General features: G+C 38.5%; 1 protein-coding gene across 1 annotated transcript; it reads right to left on the minus strand.

Moving 5' to 3' along the window:
- Positions 1–12,390: 12,390 nt before the first annotated feature.
- LOC309620307 (melanoma-associated antigen B10-like) lies at positions 12,391–19,930 on the minus strand. The gene has a single exon (XM_082376452.1). The coding sequence runs from the start codon at positions 18,429–18,431 to the stop codon at positions 17,256–17,258; it is 1,176 nt and encodes a 391-aa protein (XP_082232578.1). The 5' UTR covers positions 18,432–19,930; the 3' UTR covers positions 12,391–17,255.
- Between the last annotated feature and the right edge of the window lie 2,896 nt (positions 19,931–22,826).

Below are 22,826 nucleotides of genomic sequence, written 5' to 3' on the forward strand. Positions count from 1 at the left end.
ATGGTGGATGCTGCTCTCAATCCCCTCTCAGTGTCTTCTCTTGACTCCCTGTAGGTGCTGGGCTACCTCCCGTCCGCTGACCTGAGGCCAAGGCCTCGCATCAAAGACATCAGCTCCCTGAGACTGCTGGTGTGAAGTGCAGGCACACCTCATCTGGACACTTCTGCCTGGAGCCTCCCAGAGATGGCTGGTGCAGGTAAGATGAGCTGAGGGGAAAGGAGGCGAGACTCTCTTCTGTGGTTTGGAGCCCGTCAGGTCTCACGCAAGGTCCTCACACTGACTGCTGGCAGGGCCTGCGATTCCATCCTTCTCTGGTATGACTCCATCCCTGTCCCCAACCATGCCCCACAGAATCCCAGAGGAGTTAGTGGAGGGGCTCCTTAGCCTGACAGTTCTCACTGTGGTCTCTCTTTGTTGACATCAGGGGCATTGCCCAAAAGTTCAGAAATGAATTTCTGTCCTTTTGTACAACTGCTGTGTTACTTGCTATTCTCTCTGAGTCCGTGTGTGATAGTCTATTAAGATGATCATTTAAAAAGGCCAGTTGTCATCCACTAACAAAGTTTCATTCTCCCTTTTATAGTTTCTCCTGGATTGAGTTTAGTAAACAGCAGCCCAAGTCTGGTAGCCATCTTGGAAGCTACATATGAGGCAGTGTATTAGCATGTTCAGACTGCTGTAACAAAGTACCACAGGCTGGATGTCTTAACAACAGAAATTTATTTTCTCACAGTTCTAGAGGCTAGTAGTTCCCAATAGAGGTGCTGGCCGACTCAATTTCTGGTAAGAGCTCTCCTTCTGGCTTTTTGCTGTGTCCTCACAGGGACTCTTCTCTGTAAATACACAGAAAGAGAATGATATCTGGTGTCCATTCCTCTTCCTGTAAGGACATCAGCCTTATTGGATTAGCGCCCCACCCTTATGTCTTCATTTAACCTTAATAACCTCCCTAAAGACCCTGTCTCCAAATACAGTCACAGTGGTGGATTAGGGCTTCAGCATATGAATTTGCGGGGGTGGGGAGGGCACAATTCAGTCCATACCACGTGGTAAATCTGTAAATAAGGAGAATTGGCATATTTACAATATTCTTTTCCCCATGAATAAACATAGTGTACTTCTTTATTTATTTGGGGTTTCTTTTTCTATCAGTACATTTTTATAGTTGTCTACAAAAAGATCATGTACATTTTTGTTAAGTTTCCTTTTAGGTTTTGCATGTTGCTGCTGTTGTTATGGGAGTATTTTCTATTAATTATTCTAATTAGCTATTGATTTTGTGTGGCTAGGCTCCTGATTTTGGTATAGTAATCTTATATACAACAGCTTTTGGAGTCTCTTGTTCATTTGAGTATTTTGTGCACTGGTTCCTTGGGATTTTCTAATTAGAGGGTTATATTGTTACCATTTATTATCTCTGTCTTTTCAATATTCCTTCCCCTTATTTATTTCAGTATTCTTGTTCCTCTAGTTATGTATTCCAGCCCACTTTTAAACAGTAGATACAGTACCACAATATCTGTGTCTTTGTCCTCACTTTGATGGGAATGCTTCTAACATTTCACATTTATCTAAGTTTGCTGTAGATTTTAGGAAATGAAAATTCTCTTCAAATGTTATTTTACTAAAGGCTTTTTACCATGGTGTTAAGTATTTTTTCAAAGGCTTTTTCTACACCCCTGGACATGATCAAATACATTTTATCCTCTAATCTATTAATATAGAGAAATTCCAGTTGACAGTTTTTTGTAATGTCATAATATCTTTGCATTTCTTGAAGTCAGCCTCTTTACTCACTGCTGTATTGGATATGCCATGAATTTATTTAGGATAGATGCCTCTATGTAAGTGAGCTTAGCTCAAGTGATTTTTTTTCTTGGGGTGTCATTATTTGGTCTCTGTATGAAGGTCAGCACACCTAATAAAATGAGTTTAGCAATTTCTCATCAACAGATTACTGGAGAAAGAAAATGTGGTATAAAGATATGATATTTATCATGAACATTTTCATTAGAGAAATTATTAATGGTATACAACCGTACAGAGAAGAGTAAAATGAACCCAATATACCTGACACTCAGAATCAACAATCATCAATAGTTAGAGGTTAAACATAATAGTTAGTGGTAAATATTAATCCAGTTAGCATTTGTTAGGTTTTTACTTCACAGATTTTGAAATTTCTAGACAAGGAATTTAAATAAATTTGAGTACTATTTTAAGAACTCTAATAGGAAAAATAGACAACATGCAAGACTAAATAAGTAATGTTATTAGAGAGAAGGAAACTATAAGAAAGAATCAAAACTAAATGCTAGAAATCAAAAATACAGTAAGAGAATTGAAAAAATACCTTTGACAGGCTCATTAGTAGATGTGACACATGTGAGGAAACAATCAGTAAATCTGAAGATAGGTGAATTGCACCTCCTCAATTGAATCAAAAAGAGAAACAAAGAAGAAAAAAATTAACAGAACACCCAAAAACCATGGGACAATATCAGAAGGTGTAATATACAGATAATTCCAATGCCAGACAGAGAAGAATGGGGGTAGAAATACATTTGAAACAATAGGCCAAGGACTTTCTAACATTAGTGACAGACACCAAAACATAGATCCAGACAGCTCAGAGAACACCAAGATAAATACCAAAACAAACAAACTACACCTGGGTATATCGTATTCACACTGCAGAAAACCAAAGGCAAAGACAACATTTTGAAGAAAGTTGGGGGTGGGAGAGACACGTCTCCTAAAGAGGAAGAAAAATAAAGATTATAGCAAACTCCTCATCAGAAAACATGCAAGCAAGAAGAGAGTGAAGTGAAATCCTTAAAATGTTGAAAGAAAAAGTATCAACTAGAATTCTGTATCCAACAAAATTAAAAAAAGAGAGAGAGAGAGAGAAGGGGAAATAAAGACTTTCTCAGTCAAGCAAACAGACAAAAAAACCCTGAGTCAATTCATTGCCTCATAGGCCTCATAGTAGATCTACTGTGCAAGAAATGTTAAAATAAATTCATTATGTGGAAAGAAAATGATATAGGTCAGAAACTCGGATGAGTATAAAAAAGGAAAAGCATCAGAGAAGGAATAAATGGAGATAAAATGAAATCTTTAACTTTTGTCATTCTTAATTAATTTAAAAATGTTTGTTTTAAGCAGCAATAGTAACAATGGACTAGGTGATTGTAGCACATGGACAAGTGAAATAAACGAGAGCAATGCCACAAGAGACAGGAAGGAATTAGAAATCCTCTGTTACAAAGAATCGGCACTACATGTGAAACAATATGGTATTACTTGAGGGTGGATTAAGATTATTTAGAAATGTGTATTGTAAACCCTAGGAAAACCAGTGAAGAGGTTAAAGAAAAGTATGAATGATATATCAAGAAAAGAGATAAAATAGAATCATATAAAATGCCCAGTTAATACCAGAGAGCATAAGAAAAGGATATAAAAAAGAGAAAATGCAACAAATAGAAAATAGTTATACAAATAGTAGATTTTAGTAAAACTATTGATATATCAATAATCACTTTAAATGTGAATACTCTAAAACACGAGTTAGAAGGCAGAAATTGTCACAGTGGATAAAAAATAAATTAAAAAAGACTCAACTATATGCTATCTATGAGAAACCCATTTGTGTATCAAGACTCTGATAGGTTAAAAGCAAAAGGATGAGGGATTTTAGTACAGTGAAACTCTTCTCTATGATACTGTAATGGGGGATACATAACATTATACATCTGTCAAAATCTATAAGGTCTATACAACACAGAGAGTGACCCTAATGTAAACTGTGGACTTTAGTGAATGATAATATATTAATATTAGTTTATTAATTGTAACAAATGTACCACACTTAATGCAAGATGTCAGTAATAGGGAAAACTGTGTGTGTGTGTGTCAGGGTGGGAGTATATGGGAACTAGTGCTTTCGGCTCAATATTTCTGTAAGTCTAAAACTGCTCTAAAAATAATGTCTATTAATTAAAACGAGAGCAAGGAAAATTCACATACATGGTAGACACATAACCAGCTTACTGTAATTGGAATAAATCTATATTGTAATTGAACTAAAGCACTCAAGCAAGAGTCAGCTACAGGAAAAGAAGGAGTCTTTAGATGATGTGATGGATTATCTTGTTAAGAACATACCTCTAAACTGTCTGGTAGATTTCTTTTATCTTCAGCTGACCAAGTCTCAGAATGCTGAGAACCAAGGTGCAGGGAAAGACAGGGCCAGCCAAGAAGCTTAGCAACCTGAGCGCAAAGCGCGTTAAACTTGTTCCTTTCACCAGTACGTGGTGCAGCCAGCCAGATGACACCTTCTGTTACGCTGAAATTAACCTGTTAGGCAAATCTGTATTGAGGAAGCAGGAAGCTAGAAAATGCACCCTTACTTGTGGTAATTTTCAGCGGAATAAAGAACTTTAAGGTTTCTGACATTAACAGATAAATTCTTTTGTTTACTTGGCTGGTGAAAAAAGAATGGTAGACTTGTCAGAGCCTAGCCAGAACTAACTAAAAGTTCAAGTGCACTTATGGTCTCATTATGTGGCCGTTGTGTTGCTACTGTTAATGTATGTTTCTATTAAATAGAAACACATTCATGGGGGCTGTGGTATGAACTAGTATCTGCTCTGATTTTGTTTGAATGGGACTCATCACTGGTTTGTCTCATGATGCATGCTTGTCTAACTTTATTTTAGTTTCTTATATCTCGGTTAGGCATTTCACCTTTGAATTCAACAAAATGCACTTCAGAGTAGACTGCTTAAAAAAAAGTAGAGGGATAGAGACAGATATACCATGATAACAGTAGTCAAAAAAAGCTAAAGTAGCTATATAAATTTCAGCCAAAGCAGATTTCAGAACAAGGAATAATATCAGGGATGTGAAGAGACATTATGTAATAATAAAAGGATCAATTATCCAAGAATGTATTACAACCTCAAACATATATGCACCTAACAACAGAGCATCACAGTACATGAGGCAAAAACTGATTGAACTGAAAGAAGAAATAAACAGTCATAGTTGCAGGCATCAACACTTCTGTGTCAGTAATTGATAGATGAAGAAGTCAGAACATCATTACAAATATATAGATGGCATGAGCAATCCTAACAATCAGCTTGACCTAATTGACATACACTACTCCATCCAACAACAACAGCAGAATATACATTCTTCTCAAGCTCACATGTGACATTCACCAAGCTAGACCACATTTTCTTTTTCTTTCTTTTTTAAAATTTTAAAAAAATTTTTATTGGAGTATAGTTGATTTACAATGTTGTGTTAGTTTCAGGTCTACAACAAAGTGAATCTGTTATACATATACATGTATCCACTCTTTTTTAGATTCTTTTCCCATATAGGCCATTACAGAGTATTGAGTAGAGTTCCCTGTGCTATACAGTATACACACTACTATACATAAAATAGATAACTAATAAGGGCCTACTGTATACACCACATTTTCATCCATATCTCTGTCCATAAAACACCATTAAACACACCTTAACAAATTTAAAAGAATACAAATCATACAAAGTATGTTCTCAGATCATAGCAGACATTAGAAATCAATAACAGAAATATATCTGGAAAGTTCCCAAATATTTATAACTTAAACAATACACTTATAAATAACCCATAAATCAAAGATTTCTTCTTTAAAATTTATATCAAAGATTTCTTCTTTAAAATTAAAATTTCTCTTGAAATCTAAAAATTTCTTGAAATAAGTGAAAATGAAAATACAGATTACCAGAATTTGTGGATTGCTACTAAACTACTGCCTAGAGAGAAATTTAGAGGATTAAATGCAAATATTAGAAAAAAAAGAAAGCTCTAATGCAAATAACCTAAGAGCCCACCTTAGGAAACTAGAGAAAAAAGAGCAAATTAAACGTAAAATGAGCAGAAGAAAGGAAATAATAAAAAATAATTATAAATAAATGAAATTTTAAAATAGGAAAACAGTAGAGAAAATCCATAAAATCCTCAATGACATCAATAAACTTGGTAAGTCACTAGCCAGGATAACCAAGAAAGAAAATAGAGAAGACATCAGCTACCAATATCAGGAATAAAAGAGGGATCACCACTCTGGATCCCAGAGACATTAAAAGGATTTTTATCAAAATGGAATGTTATGAACAGCTCTATGTCTACAAATTTGATAAAGATGAAATGGATTAGCTCCTTGAAAGGCACAAACTACCTAAACTCATTTAAATTGAAATAGATAGTCTGAAGAGCCTTACGCCTATGAAAGAAATTTAATTAATAGTTAAAAACCTTCTAAATAAAGGAATCTTTAGGCCCAGATAGTTTCATTGATGAATTCCATTAAATATTTAAGGATGAAATAATACAAATCATCTGCAATCTTTTTCAGAAAATAGAAGAAGAGAGAAGCACTCTCAGTTTTTTTTATGAGGCCAGCATCACCCTAAGCCCAAAGCCAGATAAATATATTACTGGAGAAGAAAACTACAGACAAATATCTCTTATGAACATAGACAAAAAAATCCTTAACAAAATAATAGCAAATGGAATTCAGCTGTATGTAAAAGGAGTAATACATTATTACCAAGTAGGGCTCATTTCCAGAATTCAAGCCTAATATAACATTTATAAATCAATTAGTGATTTTATCAGGTAATAGACTGAATAAGAAAAATGTTATATCAATAGATGTAGAAAAATAATTTGAAATTTTTAATACCCATTTAGGATAAAAACTTTAAAAAGTAGGTTTAGACGGGAATTTCCGTAACCTGATAAAGGGTACATAAAACCTATAGCTAACCTTATACCTAATAATGAGGGAGTGAATGCTTTCCCCTTAAGACTGGAAATGAAACAAAGATGTCCTCTCATTACTCCAGTTCAATATCATGATGGAAGTCCTATCCAGTGCAAGACAAACAACAACAAATAGATAAAAGGTATACAGATAGGAAAGGGATAAATTAAAATTATATATTTTTTGCAGAGGAAATGATTGTCTATGTAGAAAGCCACAAAGAATCTATAAAGAAAGCTTCCTGGAACTAATAACTGAGTATAATTGCTTTACCATATACCAGCAATTAACAATTGAAATTAGAAGTTTAAAAAAGCAAAAACATTTACCAATGCAAAAAAATGAAATACTTAAATATAAATCTAACAAAATATATACCAAATCGATTTGTGGAAAACTACAAAACACTTACCAAGAGGATCTAAATAAATGGAGAAATATTCTCTGTTAATGAATTGATAGACTCACCATCATTAAGATGTGAATTATTTCTAACTTAATCTATACATTTAATGCAGTCCCAATCAAAATCCCAGCAACTTCTTTGTAGATATTAAAAAAAAAAAACTGATTCTAATATTTATATGGAGTGGCAAAGGTCCTAGAAGAGCCAACACAATGTTGAAAAAGAAGACTGAAGTTTGAAGATTCACAGTACCCTATTTCAAGGCTTAAGATAAAGCTGTAGTAATCAAGACAACATAGTATTGGTGAAAGAATAGACAAATAGATCGTTGAACCAGAGAACTGAGAGCCCAGAAATAGTCCCACACAAATATAGTCAACTAACTTTCGACAAAGGTGCAAAGGCAAATATCAATAAGTGAAAAATAATTTTTTTCACCAAGTAGTGCCAGAGCAATGGATGTTCATATGGGAAAAAATGAACTTAGTCACAAACCTCACACCTTACACAAAAATTAACTCAAAATAGAGTATATATCCAAATGTAAACTGCAAAACTATGTAACTTCTGGAAGAAAATACAGGAGAAAATCTATGACTTTGGATGTGGTGATGAGTTTTAGATACAATAGCAAAAGCACAATCTATAAAAGAAAAAATCTTATAAGTTGGACTTTATTAAAATTAAAAAGTTTTGCTCTATGAAAGATACTGTTAAGAGAATGAAAAACTAAGCCACAAATTGAGAGAAAATATTTGCAAATCACATATCTGATAAATGACTTGTATTTGAATGTACAAAGAACTCTTAAAACTCAACAATAATAAAACAAGGAACCAGTAGTGATTTAAATGGTGTCTCTAAAAAGAGACTGTTGAAACCTATGAATGTGACCTTATTTGGAAAAAGTCTTTGCAGATGTAATTAAGTTAAAGATCTCAAGATGTGATCATCCTGGATTAAGGATGATCTACCCAAGGACAGGTCCCATAAGAGAAAGACAGAGGAAGAATTGAGACACAGACATAGAGGGGAAAGGCATGTGAATATGGAGGTGTAGGCAGAGATTGGAGAGATGTATTTACAAGCCAAGGAACATCCAAGAATTGCTGGGTAGTTACCAGAAGGTAGGAGAAAGGTCTGGAAATGGATCTTCCCTTAGAGCCTCCAGAAGGAACCAACTCTTTTGACAGCTTGATTTCAGACTTCTGGCCTTCATAACTGTGAGAGAATAAACTCCTTTTGTTGTAAGCCTCCCAGTTTGTGTTATTACAGATGTTCTACAAAAATAATACATTACCTTATTTTAAAAGTGGACAAAAGATCTCAACAAATATCTCACAAAAGAAGATAGACAGATGATAAATAGACATATGAAAGGATGCACAACACAATTTGGCATTAAGGAAATGCAAGTTAAAACAACAATTTTTTACCAGTGCACACCTACTGAAAGGCTAGCAAGGATGCATTTGGATCTCTCACACATTGATGTTGAAAATGCAAAATGGTGCAGCTATTTTGGAAACAGTTTAGCAGTTTCTTAAAAAGCTAAACATGTTTTCTGATACAATCCAGAAATTGTGCTCCTGTTTATCCAATTGAATTGAAAACTTAATGTCAACACAAATAACTGCACATAAATGCTTATAACAGCATTATCCATAATTACCTTACCAAAAACCAAGATGCCTTTAATAGGTGAGTGAATAAATAATCTGTGGTACATACATACAATGGAATACTATTCAACAATAAAAAGTAATAAACTATCAACTCCTAATTCACGGGATAACATGGATGAACCTTAAATGCACATTGCTAAGCAAAAGAGGCCAGTCTGAAAATGCTACATACTATATGATTCCATTTGTAAGATATTCTGGAAAAGACACAACAAAAGAGACAAAAAAGAGGCCAGTAGTTTCTAGACATTTTTTTGTCGGGGGGGAAGTGGTTGAACAAATGAAGTACAGGGGATTTTTTAGAATAGTAAAACTATCTTTATGATATTGTAATGATGGATATGAGACACTATGCATTTTTTAAATCCCATAGAACATTAGAGAACAAAGAGTGAACCTTCACGTATGCAAATAAAAAATCAATTCAGAGATCTAGGTATCCCAGGAAGGAATGCAGATTATGACAAAAAAAAAAATCTAGCTGTTTTTACAAACGTATGAAATAACATCAATGAAGAGTATGTGGCGCAGTGGTTGAGAATCTGCCTGCCAATGCAGGGCACACGGGTTCGAGCCCTGGTCTGGGAAGATCCCACATGCCGCGGAGCAACTGGGCCCGTGAGCCACAACTACTGAGCCTGCGCGTCTGGAGCCTGTGCTCCGCAACAAGAGAGGCCGTGATAGTGAGAGGCCCACGCACCGTGATGAAGAGTGGCCCCCGCTCGCCGCAACTAGAGAGACCCCTCGCACAGAAACGAAGACCCAACACAGCCAAAAATAAATAAATAAATAAATAAATAGAGTATGGGGAAAAGGAGTGCTGACCTAAGTAACTCTGGAAATGAGTGGATACTGTAAGACTAAAGAAAAAAGGAACTGTATATAGATACTGTATTCTAGTTGGTAAGGTTCTCAGAAGAGTATGAACTAACAATCTGAAATCAATATACGTGTATACTGGGATTGAGTAAATAAGTATACGGATAGTTGGAGCCAATTTTCTCACAGAGGTAAGCAGTGGGGAAGGCTAGAATGAATCAACGTGATACTAGATTAGAGTTGCAGACATCAGTATGACTCGTGTGTATCTTAATATAGATACAAATGGACAGATGTATAAATAATTATAGATGTATATGGGTACATGGGCTAGTATACAGACATTTTCTAAGCTCTATCTTTTGAGAGGGCTTAAAAGCAACAAGACTCTAATAGCAAGGGAACAACATGAGTGGGAAAATAAATCTAATACTGTATTATAGCCCAAAGTATAAAATAAATACCCATGAGTCTACATTGCTATATACAAGTGACTGAATGAATAAATAAATCAGAGAGAATAGAAAAATCTTATGTAGAGAATAACTCCAAATAATTTATATAGCTACTCCACCCTCAAGGAGGTGGGGCATAACTCCCCACCCCTTAAGTGTGGGCTGAACATAGTGACTTCTTTCCAAAGGGTACTGTATGGAAAGGAGGAGGAAAGAGTAACTGTACAGTGGAGAAACTTGACAAACACTACCTTAGGTAGGTGAACAAGGTGGTATCATCAGTTGTTAAGTCATGTTGATAGTGTGCCCTTGATATAATGTGATGAAAATGGCACTTTATTCCTGAGGCCTTCCTCATAAGAACCCATAATGCCAGTCTAATCATGAGAAAAATATCAAAGACATCCCAATAGAGGGGACCTTCTGCAAAATACTTGACAAATACTCCTCCAAATTGTCAAGATCATCAAAAATAAGGAAAGTCTGATAAACTGTCACAGTCTAGAGGAGCCTAGGAGAAGTGATGTCTAAATGTAATGTGCTATTGTGAGTGGGATCTTGGTCCAGAAAAAGGACATTAGAAAAAAAATGAAGGAAAACTGAATGAAGTATGGACTTTTGCTACTAGTAAGGTATCAATATTGGTTCAATAGTTGTGACAAATTTATCATACTAATGTAAGATATTAAGAATAGGGGAGAGTGAGTGCTGTGTATAAGGGAACTCTCTGTACTACCTTTGCAGCTTTTCTGTAATTAGAAAACTATTGAAAATGTTGAGAATAGCTAACACAGAATTTAATTTTAATGTTTAATTCAATCAATCTGGAGTTATTACAACAACTTGGACATCACATATCAACTCCAATCATTTTTTTAATTTATTTTTTTTACAGTAGGTCCTTGTTGGTTATCTCTTTTAAGCATAGCAGTGTGTACATGTCAATCCCAAACTCCCAATCTGCACCATTTGCAATGATTCTCTCCACCCAGTCTGTAAAATGTTTACATACCTGGTGCCAGCTGTCTACCCCAGAGAGTATCTGGTGGCAACATAGACTACCGAATACACGTTTGCCTAATGGCTGCAAAGAACTCAGGAACCAAGGGAGGCAGTCTAAGGTGGGGATAGCATCTAGATTATTTTTTAATGTTCTAGCCCCAACTTCAGTGCTGGAAGGGCTCTGTACACAGAAGAAATAGCTTTTGTCATCAGGCATCAAGAGAGCTTTCAGCCCTGGTACACTGGCAAGGATGCACAGAGCCACCAGAGTAGTGAAGAGATGTAGGCTTTCCCCGAATTCATTAATATTATCACTGCATGACAGGGGGGAGCTATCTATACTCTGCCTGACTGACAGTGAGCAGGGGGGATTCTAAGGTAGGAAGGGGTATCAGGCAAGCATCTGGTCCTTTCATCCAGTAGATCTACCCACTCAGATGGCTCTGCAACTTTAAGCTGGTAGTAATGATTCATAGATTTTCTAAGCCTTTTCACGGAAGTTGGCCAGGACCCTCCAAGATTCCCCGTGTTCTGTCCTTCTGTTCCGTTTTCCACTATCTGCTGAGCTCTGAATTCAGAACCCTGACTGCCAGCCTGCCCTGGGCTATCAGTACTTGGTTTAGTATGTGGCCTCTCTCATGGATTCTGGAAATTTCTTTACCCCCCAGGCCTCCTGGTGCTCCTTACTAGCTGAGGATATCCTGTCTAGACTCTTCCTGGGGATCTAGTCATTCTAACCAAATCCTTGCTTCTTAAAGTAATTGAAAAGAATCTTATTGACATAGAATTTTAAAACACGTACCCAGAGATATCCCAGTACTCAAGATACCTTACAAAAATCCTGCTTTGTATGGATGAGGAATTAATTAATGAGGAATTATTTTTTGAGTAACATAATTAGAAAATGGAAATACAAAATAAAATAACATTGAGGATATATATTCACATAAAAGATTGGTCAACATTTAAAGTTGATCAAATAAAATGCCTGTGAGTTTATGATATTTACATACATTAATATGTGAGAGTATAAGTTGGTACAGTATTATTGAAACAGAATAGCAGTGATATTCATAAAAATTTACAATCAACACACTATTTCCACTTCAACCCAATGTTCATTTCTATGTCTTTCCATAAGAAAAAATACACATTTGCCCAATAATTTATATTTAACGATGTTGGTATCAGTTCTATTAGTTATAGCAACAAATGGAAAACAACTTATGTGCCCATCAGAAGGAGAATGGTTAATTTAATTATGGCACATACACACTTTAGAATTATTGGGGGTAGTTAAAAGAGTGAGATGGATCCATATGTGCTTTCACGGAAAATCCTGCACTCATTTCATTAAGTGACAGGGACAAGAGGCAAAACAATATGTACATCATTATCTATGTATGTTAAAAAACATTTAAAAATGTTTTTTTTACATTTAACATTTAAAAATTTAAAACATTTAAAACATTTAAAAATTTAAAACTTTTTAAAAATTTAAAAACATTTAAAAAATTTTTAATTTAACATTTAAAAACATTTTAAAATGTTTTTAACATTTAAAAATTTAAAACATTTAAAAATTTAAACATTTAAAAATGTTTAACATTTAAAAATTTTAAAATTTAAACATTTAAAAATTTAAAAATTTTTAAACATTTTAAATGTTTAACATTTAAAAATTATGGTTACCTGTGATTAAGGCAGAATTTTGGAGGATGAAATAAGGAATGGGATTTGGATTCATCTATATTTTTCTAGCATCAAGAATATATGCAGTATTTCTATTGTAATTAGTATAGTTAAGTAAGACGGACAACAGAAATGATTGTAGCTGTGTGTTATTCAGATAAAGTATCTGTTAGCAGAAATGTAGGACGAAGCCGGAAACCTGAATGACAACACTTCAGAAGTTTCTCTCTCTTACACATAAGGCTTGCCTTGGGTTGGCCAGTGTCTCTGCTGTCATGTGACCCAGGGATCCAGCCTGCTTCCACCATGTGGATCCACATCTCAGCACAGGGTTTGCATGTTTGCTGCTGAATTGAACAGAAAGCATCAAGGTAGCACACTGACTGTCAAATGCCTTGGTCTGAAAAGGACAAACATTGTTTCTGTTCATATTTCAGTGGCAAGGGTAGTCACAAAACCCTTTCTAATACAAGTGGACTGGACGATACAGTCTTGCAATCTCTCCACAAACAGTTACGGAGTAGGAGATCATCAGTAAAGTACAACACTTACAATTTGTATACAAAAGCCCTCTTCATTCTTGGAGAAGTTTCTGAGAAGGCAAAAATTGCCTTGCAACACTCCAACTTTTTCTAGTGTCTGCTATGTGACAGGTGTTTTCAGATACAGGCTCACACCAGTTTTCTAAAGGACACTGTAAATCTCAGCAGGGAAGTGTCGGTCACCTTTTGTCACTAAATAGTACCTTTCTGCACTTACCTTTACAGTAGTCTCAATACACTGAAACTTTTCTTCTTCCTTTTTCTGCGTGGTCAAAAATCACAGCTTGTGAGCCTCTGCTGCCCGTCACCTGATGAACATGCCTGAACACTTGTACAGGTGTCTTTAGGCACACTGGAAAACCAGGGTTTTCCTCTTGGACAGATACAGGCAAGAGTCAGGAAAATGATGGTCAATTTTTTTTTCTTATCAAAGGTGGCATGTCCACCAGGGAGACATGTTCTACATTGTTGGTAGACTGAATAATTGCTCCATGAAGATGCCCATACCTTATCCCTAAAACCTGTGAATATGTTATGTTACATGGCCAAAGGCACTTTGCAGATGTGGTAAGGTTATGCAAGCAACTTTAAGATAAAGATATTATACTGGAATACCTGGCTGGACCCCAGGTAATCTAATGACATGACCCCTTACAAGCAGAGAACCTTCTCTGGCTTGCTGCAGAGGAGAGATGCGGCAGACAGGGAAGTTTGAGAAATGCCAAGCGTGAGAAAGATTCAAAGTTTAATTGCTGACTCAAAATATATGGGCCCACATGTGAGGATGGGGGAGAGGTCTGGAGGAACTATGGCAGCTCCAGCTGACAGTCAGCAAGAAAACAGGGCCTCGGTCTTATTATCACAAAGAACTGGGTTCTGCCAAAACCTGAATGCTTTTGGAAGGAAATTCTTCCCAGAACTCATGAGGAGAGGTCTGGCAGCTGAAAGCTTGACTTGGGCCTTGTGAAACCCAGAACAGAGAAACCAGCAGAAGCAACTTGGATTTCTCACCCACAGACATGTGAGAGAATAAATTTGTGTTGTTGTAAACTGCTAGATTTGTGGCAATGTGTGGAATACTGGCATAAACTTCTGGAAGGGCTACAGGGTCTGTTAGAATCCAGTCTAGGCAGATGATTGTGACACAGTGATTTCCTTGGTCCTTCCTCATCTACCATTTAGAAGGGAGGCTTTGGTTCTTTGCCACTTAGTTAAGCTCACTCATCAGTGTACAGATTCAGTGGCCAGTCTCAAATAAGTCAGCAGATTAAATTCGTTTCTTTCTAACCTTGTCTGCTTTCTAAAACCTTCTAACTTCAGGTTTATCTTGCAAGAACCTGTAGATCCTGTGCCTAATCTACTCACAAGCCAATTTGGAAAAAATTTTGAAAGTGTGGTAGAAGCACCCAGAGCAGATGAGCAGACTTCTAAACTTCACCTCCAAAGTAAACAACAGTGGTTGGGGCTGCTGCTAGAAGAGAGATTCCACAGTCAGGGATGGGACAGACAGGGGATGTCTGCAGGGAGTTGGAATGCTCTAAATCAGGGGAAAGGTGGGTGATTCTGGGTTTTCTGTTCCACTGAGAGCAGAGTGCAGCCTTATAAAAGGAAGCAGGGGAGAGCTGGACAGCAGGTCAAGATCCAGATGTGGGCATGAGGGCACACTGGGGAAGACCCAGGGGAAGAGCGATGTAATTCGGAAAGGACTGGATCTGGTCCCATGTACCAGCACTGGGTAGAATCAGCTCTAAAAGAACCCTTTGGATAGGGGCAGGAGAATCTTAGGCAAATGCAGGCCATAGATAGTCCCAACTTGGTGTTTAATTCTCATTTTCACTTTATTAATACACCTGGGTTTAGTACATTGGCTGCAGATACCTTTTTTTTTTATTTCCTGGGAGACATTGTGAAGTAATGAGAAGAAAAATGAATTAAAAGATAGAAGGTTGGCCTCAGGCTGGGAGGGGTGCAACAGTGTGGGCTCTAGAGGAATTCAGACCAGGGTTCTAGTCCCAGCTCTGTCACTTACAAGCCAGGTGAACTCAGGAAAGTTGCAAAATTCTGTGAGCCTCAGAGTCTTCATCTGTGAAATGGATTTGAAAAGTAGTCCTCTTGCTCTTGCTTCTCATATATCATGTAAATAGGAATGTTGGAATGTAACTTATGCAAGACACTGGCACAGTCTCTGGCATTTATTGGGTTTTACTAAACTTTAGTTATTACTATAATTATTTTCACCCTAAAACCTACTAACCTCCCCCTCTGGTTTATTTTTTTTTTAATCCAGGAAATATAGAATTTGTAGCTCTCTAGGATATGGCATAAGAAATCAGCCAATATGTTGCTTAGCATGTTAAACTAAGTTACTTGCTGTATAAATTTTCTTAGGATATATTATTTATTACTGGTGTGGGGGATCCTACCCAGTTTGATGCAACTCAAAATTCCTGAAATTTGTGTCAAAGTCTATTTCCATCCCTCCCTTATATCTTCCCTTCCATCCAAAACACTTGTGTTTGCAATTACTTTACCTCCATCACAAATCTAGTTCTAGCTTAGAGTTTACCAAATTACATCCCAGATAACCTAATTAAAATGCCCATCTATTGGATGGACTATGTCTCTCCCAGCCCAAGGCAAAGATTGCCAGCACAGTGGCTTCTGAGCATCCCGCCTCATATAAGTATCACCCTTATTTCTCAGACACTCCCTTGTTATAATGTGCACAAGTCACCTATTTTGTGGACTGTGTTCCCCGACACTGGAAAAAGAGCACAGGCCCTCTTCCACTCCCGCCCCAAGTGAAGATCGCTCTGCTTTATACATGGTCTTGAAGTAACTGCTAAAAGCAGCTTTCCATTCCAGGCTTTAGTCTCTCAATCTGAGACACATCATCTGAGATTTTAGTCTCTGCCTACCACTCAAACAAACTCCTCTGACCCACCACCCAGCTTAATTAAAATTACCTCCCACTGAAGGGCTTGCAGTTTCCCAAGGTCTCAAACCCCTTTACCTTGGGATATTTACATTTCACTACAATTAAAACCCCCAAGTCCTCACACCATCTTTTGACTTGTCCTTTTAGTTGTAGGGGATATCTTACAATATTCCTTACGTCATAGCTGCTCCAAGACTTTAAAATTCTACTTTAAAATTCTATGGGCAGGAATGATTCTTGTTCATCTTAGTATTCCCCATACTAACAGGGAGCTTTGCAAAGATTAGATGCTTAATTATTGTTAAGGGAGAAAAAAGTGGGCCACTGAAAAAGAGGTCTAATTTATTACAATATTATTTCTCCAATATTAATAATAATAAATATTATTATTACAATAATATTTATTACAATATTATTTTATTTATATACATATATATATCATGTTATGAAACAACAGGCCAAAAGTGATAAATGAAGCCAAGAATTTATCATCTTTTATTTATTTCTCCATTTCTTGACCCCAACTATTACATTGTTGAGTTTTTCACATTTCCAAGGAAATGCCTCGTCTATTGCCGTTATCTTATTCCAAATTACTGAATAAGGTAGAACTTTTCCAATTAGTTTTACGAAATAATAAAACTCTTACTCTTAAATATCATTCACAGCAATCAGTGTTTGAGCAACATCACTCATAAATTTGGATTTTGAAGCTACTTAAACCTTCTATTAAAAGGAACAATGTTTTTTAAAATTATCCAAGTTACTACATAGAACAGAAACACAAATATATGTTATACACTATGTTGTCTGCAGCCCCACCCCAACCTTCTACTACTTAGAATGTGGACTTCTCTTTTTAACAACAAAGTGAAGAATCTGCCTCAGACTCTATTGGGGCGGGAGGAGCTGCTGGCTATGGCCCTGGAGCGCACGCTGGCCAGGGCAGCAGTACGAGCCCTGGCTGCAGCCCTGGCTCGGGCTCTCTCTCCCTCATCTCTCAAAGCCTGTTCATTGTGGGGTGGGAAGGCACTGGGGACGGTACCATTGACCTTGGCCACAAACTCCAGGACTTTCATCTTGCTGGTTTCAGCGCAGGCTCTCCGGCCCCACAGGAACTCATAGCGTGGGGGATCGCTGTTGGCCACCTGGCAGTACTCCAGGTACCTTTCCTGCACTAAATCTTTGGTGATGAGCTTCTTGGGCTCCCCACAGATGAAGTTATTCCTCCCAGCATATAACCCCATTATATTCAGCACTTCCCAGACTTGCTCCTCAGTGGCGCAGTTGCCCTTCGTGAAGATCACGCCCAGAACAGTCATCAGCACACCAGTCTTGGGAACCTCTCTGTCATCACTCGGCTTTGCATCATAGCTTAGTTCCAGTTTATTGACGAGGACATAAGTATTCCTGTTGGGATCCACTTCCTTCACGTCAAGGCCAAAGACCAGCTCCAAATGCTCAGAGGCTTTCCTGAGGATCTCATAGACGTGATTCTTGTACCTCTGTATTACATTTCTCAGCATATCCGCCTTGGTAACGGGCTCTTTCATATGATACTTGTACAGAAGGTAATGCACCAACATAACAACCTTCTTGTCAATAGGGCCTCTGGGCCAGTGCTGAGTGGTATCCTGGGCCTGGGAGGCTTTTGGCCTTTCCTCCCCTTGATTGTCGGCACCTTTGTTAAATCTTATGCTTGAAACAGCTGCAGCAGTAGTGGTGGCGAAACGGACTCTCCCAGACACTTGGAGACTGCTGGGTGTTCCAGTGGCAGGTGAGCTCTGGGGAACATCTTTGAAATGAGGAGATGGGGAGGAAGGGGACTCTTCTTCCTCTGGTACAGTGGCCTGAGCTTCCACCAGACCACTGGGCTGTTCTTGAGCCTGGCGGCGTTTTTCACGGGCACGAAGCCTACTCTTCTGACCCCGAGGCATGATGACTGACAGCAGGCAGGAGTGTGGGAAAGAAGGTAGATGACTCGGTGACCTGGAGCAAAGAGGATGAAATGGTGTTATAATACTCTTTAGTGAGGAGCTTTGGGCTTTATCGATGGCCATCTCTGCAGGTTTCCTTGCTGGCACTGCTCTAGGAACCCATAACGCTCCTCTTCTCTGATCAGCCTTTCCTCTGAGGACTCTGTGGAAGTAACTAGAGTTCACCTTAGGCTGCAGCTCTCCAGCCCTACCTGGGTCTTAACTGGAGCTGATACAGGGTCTGGCAAGTCCAGGCCCTGTGGAGCCTCCCCTGTTCTGGAGTAGCAGGTGTTTCTCTCAGTTCACATTCAGGGCCATTACCTTGACTTCTGGCAGCACCTGAGGTCCTGTGCTCAACTGCTTTGATGCTGACCCCTCACTCCAAAGCCCTCACATCCCTGACATCCTGGAGGAGGAACTGAAAGGGGACGTCATCTGAGCACACCTGCCCCCGTGTACCCTGGGATGACAGTAATGACAGAACTCTGTGGGACCACCTCCATTCTGGGATAATCAGGATTCTCACCCCTCACACAGAGTCCTTACTTTAGTTTCTTGCAGCGCCTGAGATTTCTCCCTTGGCTGACCTTAGACCTACCCCTTTGGAGCAAGGCCCTCACATCTCTGAAAGTCCTAGGAGGAGTTTAAGGAGGTCTCAGTCTAACATATCTTCACCGGGGACCCTTGCCAGGGATGACATCACATGTAGGGCTCTGTGAAACACCCTTTGTTCTGTGATGAGTGGTACCCTCAACCCTCCAGTTCCTAATAGTAGTTCCTCCCCTTGACTAACTGGTGTCGTCCCTTCTGCAGACCTGAGGCCTATAATAATCAAACCAAGGCTCTCATCTACCTGATATCTTGGAATATGCAGGGGGGTTGGGGAGCAGACTCAGTATGACAGATCTCTGAACGGCTTCCCAGGGCTGGCCACAGAGCAAGGGCCTGACTCAGTGTACCACCCCTCAGTTCTCACTTTGACTTCTAGAAGGGCCTGGGTGGGGTCACTTCCTTGTAATAGGGCCTTCATCTCCCTGTGACCACTGATGATAAAGTGAGAAATATCTTAGCTTGACAGCCCTGCTTAGCCTGACACCAGGGCTTATAATAGGGGTGGTGCTCTGTGGGGCCCTCTTTGTCTTAAGGGAGGAATTCCCTATAGTCCTTGCTCAAGGTTCTGAACTTAAAGCCACCCCTAGGACTCCTCCCTCTGCTACCCTGAATCCTCTAGCATTAGACCAAGGCTCTATATACCTCCCTTCCCTCCCCCCACCCCCACACTACACCCTCCAACCAGAAGGTGAAGCGAGGGGGCACGTGGGCCTTACAGCCCTGCCAGGGGCCTCCCCGGGCTGACCACAGGGGCCGGGCTCTGTAGAGCACCCCCTGCTCTGGGGAGGTGGTTTCTCCTAGAATGCAAATAGAGGCATTTATTGACTCCTGGCCAAGCCTGGTACTCCCCCCTCTGCTGGCCTGAGGCAGACGCCCTGGTCAAATATCCTCACCTCCTGGAGCAGCCAGACAGGACGTCAGGTGTGCCCAGTCCAGCCACCCATGCCTGGGGTCTCCCAGGCCCATCTGCAGGGGCAGGGTGCCCAGGGGACGCCTCTGTTATGGGAGAGGGGGAGTTCTGCCAAACTCACATAGGGTTCTTCATCGACTCCTGAGAGGCCCTGAATTCCTCCATCAGCTGGCTTAATGCCAACACCCTGATCCAAAGTTACTATTTTTCTGAGTTCCTAGAAGGAGAATTCCCAGGGCAGTACGTTGGACGATTCCTGCCCAGAACCTTCCAGGGCCAACTACGGGGCCTTCTGTCTTTTGGGTTAGAGGGTCCCTCAAACCTTAATCAATATCCTTAGCTTACCCCTGTAGAACTGCATTCCTCCCTCTGCCGACCCGATGCCACCGCTCCTCCCACTGCACGTTCTCACCTCCTAGATTCCCAAGACGGAAGTCAGTATGCAACATATCCAGTCACCCCTGCCCCAGGCCTCCAAGGGATGACAGCAGAGGTGGGGCCTGATTCTGTGGTGCCCCCTCTGTTCTGTTGTGGGTGGTACCCAAAGTTCTCTCTGCAGAGTTAGGGCCTCATTTTGGCTCCTGGTGCATTGATTAAAGGCTCCTTGGGAAATACCTCCCTGTATGCTCTGGACAGTTTCTCAACTTAAACCCTTGCAGACAATGGGTACGAGTCCCAGGCGTGATGTGAGATGAAGATACTGTAGCACAAGGTAGGGGGACCAGGACAGGTTCTGAGCTGTCAGAGAAAATGCATAGTAATGATGGGATCTCATCGCTCATCAATACAGACCCTTGCGAACTTTCTGTTTGAAAAGTTCGAACAGAACTTCCCTTCTTCTACAGGGAAGAAGCAGACCTGCATAATTTTGTGTAACCCAGATCTTTTTATCTCATCTAACATTGCTGCACAGTGTACTGAAATTCATTTCTATTTTGAATCTCATTTATAACGAATATATTATATACCTGTTCTAATAATTGCTGCTTTGTACGCAAGGCTCTTGGTTTTACTACTGTTATCTGTACACCAGCTTCCTGAAGTCACTTATTCATTTGAAAAATCCGTGGCCTTTTCCTTTGGATTTTCTAAAACGATGATCAAATTTACAACGAATAACTTCTGTTTCTTTTTAGTAGTCTTAACATTTATTGATTTTTGTATTCTTATTCTCTGGCTATGCATTCCAGTCCAGTGTTGAACAGTAGAGTTGGTAGCATACTGCTTGCTGTGTCTTCTTCCTCACCTTAACGGGAATGCTACTAACACTTTGCATTTCACATTTCAATTCTTTTGCTGTAGATTTTAGGAAATGAAAATTCCCTTCTAATGTCAGTTTGCTGAATGGTATTACTATGCATTAGTGTTGAGTTCTTTTCAAAAGCTTTTTCTGCATTTCAGTACATGGTCAACAAAAGCGTTTTAAAATTTTATCTGTTAATGTGGTAATATTTTAGGCAGTTTTTTCCTAATGTTATATCATCTTTACATGTCTTGGATTCAGCCTCGTTTTTCTACATTTAATTCACTGCTGTATTGAAACTTCTATGGGTTTATTTAGGATCTTTGCCTGTGTGTGGGTGAGCTTGGCTCAAGTATTCTGTTTTCGGGGTGTCCTCAGCTGGTTTTCTTATCAAGGAGAGCTAGCCTGGGAAAATGAGTTGAAAGATTTCCCATCTTTTTGTATGCTTTGGATGTGTTTACATAAGATAATGGTTCATTTTTTACTTATTATATGGCAGAACTGCCTTGTCCTGAAACATTTGAAGGTGGCTGGAGCTTTGAGGAGAGTTTCAGTTTGTATTTCTCAATTACAGTTTTCTATTTCTCTTTGGATCAATAGGGTAATTAATATTTTTTCTAAATAATGGTCTATTTTCATTGGGGTTTCAAATTTAATGGCAACATGTATATTCTTTTTATTGGAGAAATTCTCAAACATACACAACATAGAGAGACTAGTGTAGTAAAACCAATACACCTGACATCAGAATCAACAATTATCAATACATAGTCAGTCTGGTTCCATTTATACCCATAGGTACTCCAATCTCTGCCACTGAAATAATGAGAAACAAATCCTAGATATAATACCATTTTATCTTTAAATATGTCAGTGCCATACTCTGGTTTCTCTTCAGAACGCATAAATCTTTCGCCTAAATATGTCAGTGCCTGGTTCCAAAAGATAAGTACTCTTTATGAAACATAAACCTTATATGGTAGGATTATACATATCCTACCTTAAAAAAACTAACTCTGTGATATCATCAAATGTCCAATTATTTTTCACATTTACCTGACATATTTTTTAAATGTTTTATCCTTGAATTAGAGTCAAATAAAGTCTGTTCATTGTCATTGTTTTTTATGTCCATTAATTTATAGATCTTATCCTCCCCCCTCTCCAATAGATACATTACTTCTTTTTCCTTGTCATTTTGTTGCTGTTGTTGTTCGGAAAAAAACCCTCATCTTATGTTCAGTCCAGTTTCATATGCCCTGGATTTTGCTGATGCCAACACTGGTGTCCTTCTCCCCCTGTATTTCTTTAAATCGGTTGAAGTTGGATCAGATTAAGGTTTAACTTTTTTCTCTTTGTTTTTTTTCTTCTTCTGGAAAGACTGCTCCATAGGTGATACTGTGCACATTTATTACTAGGAACCTAATGTCTGTCTCCATTTGTGTTGATGTTTGCAGTCTTTGAAGATTAGCATATTTATCCATTAATTAATTGAGAGTTACACGATGTTAATTTTCTCTTTCTATCATTCCTTCTGAATTTATTAGATGAAATATATATTTATGTAGAAACCTATCCTTGTCCTCCATTTGGTAATGATATTTATACTGTTCTCTTAGAATATTTAAATTCCTTCTGCACCTATATTTTGTACAATATTATTCAACTAATATCACTTACTTCTGTTTCTTTCTTTTGTAATTGATGGTAACTA

The sequence above is a fragment of the Balaenoptera borealis genome, assembly GCF_965194805.1.
Source record: "Balaenoptera borealis genome assembly, chromosome: X".
NCBI classification, from domain to species: Eukaryota; Metazoa; Chordata; class Mammalia; order Artiodactyla; family Balaenopteridae; genus Balaenoptera; species Balaenoptera borealis.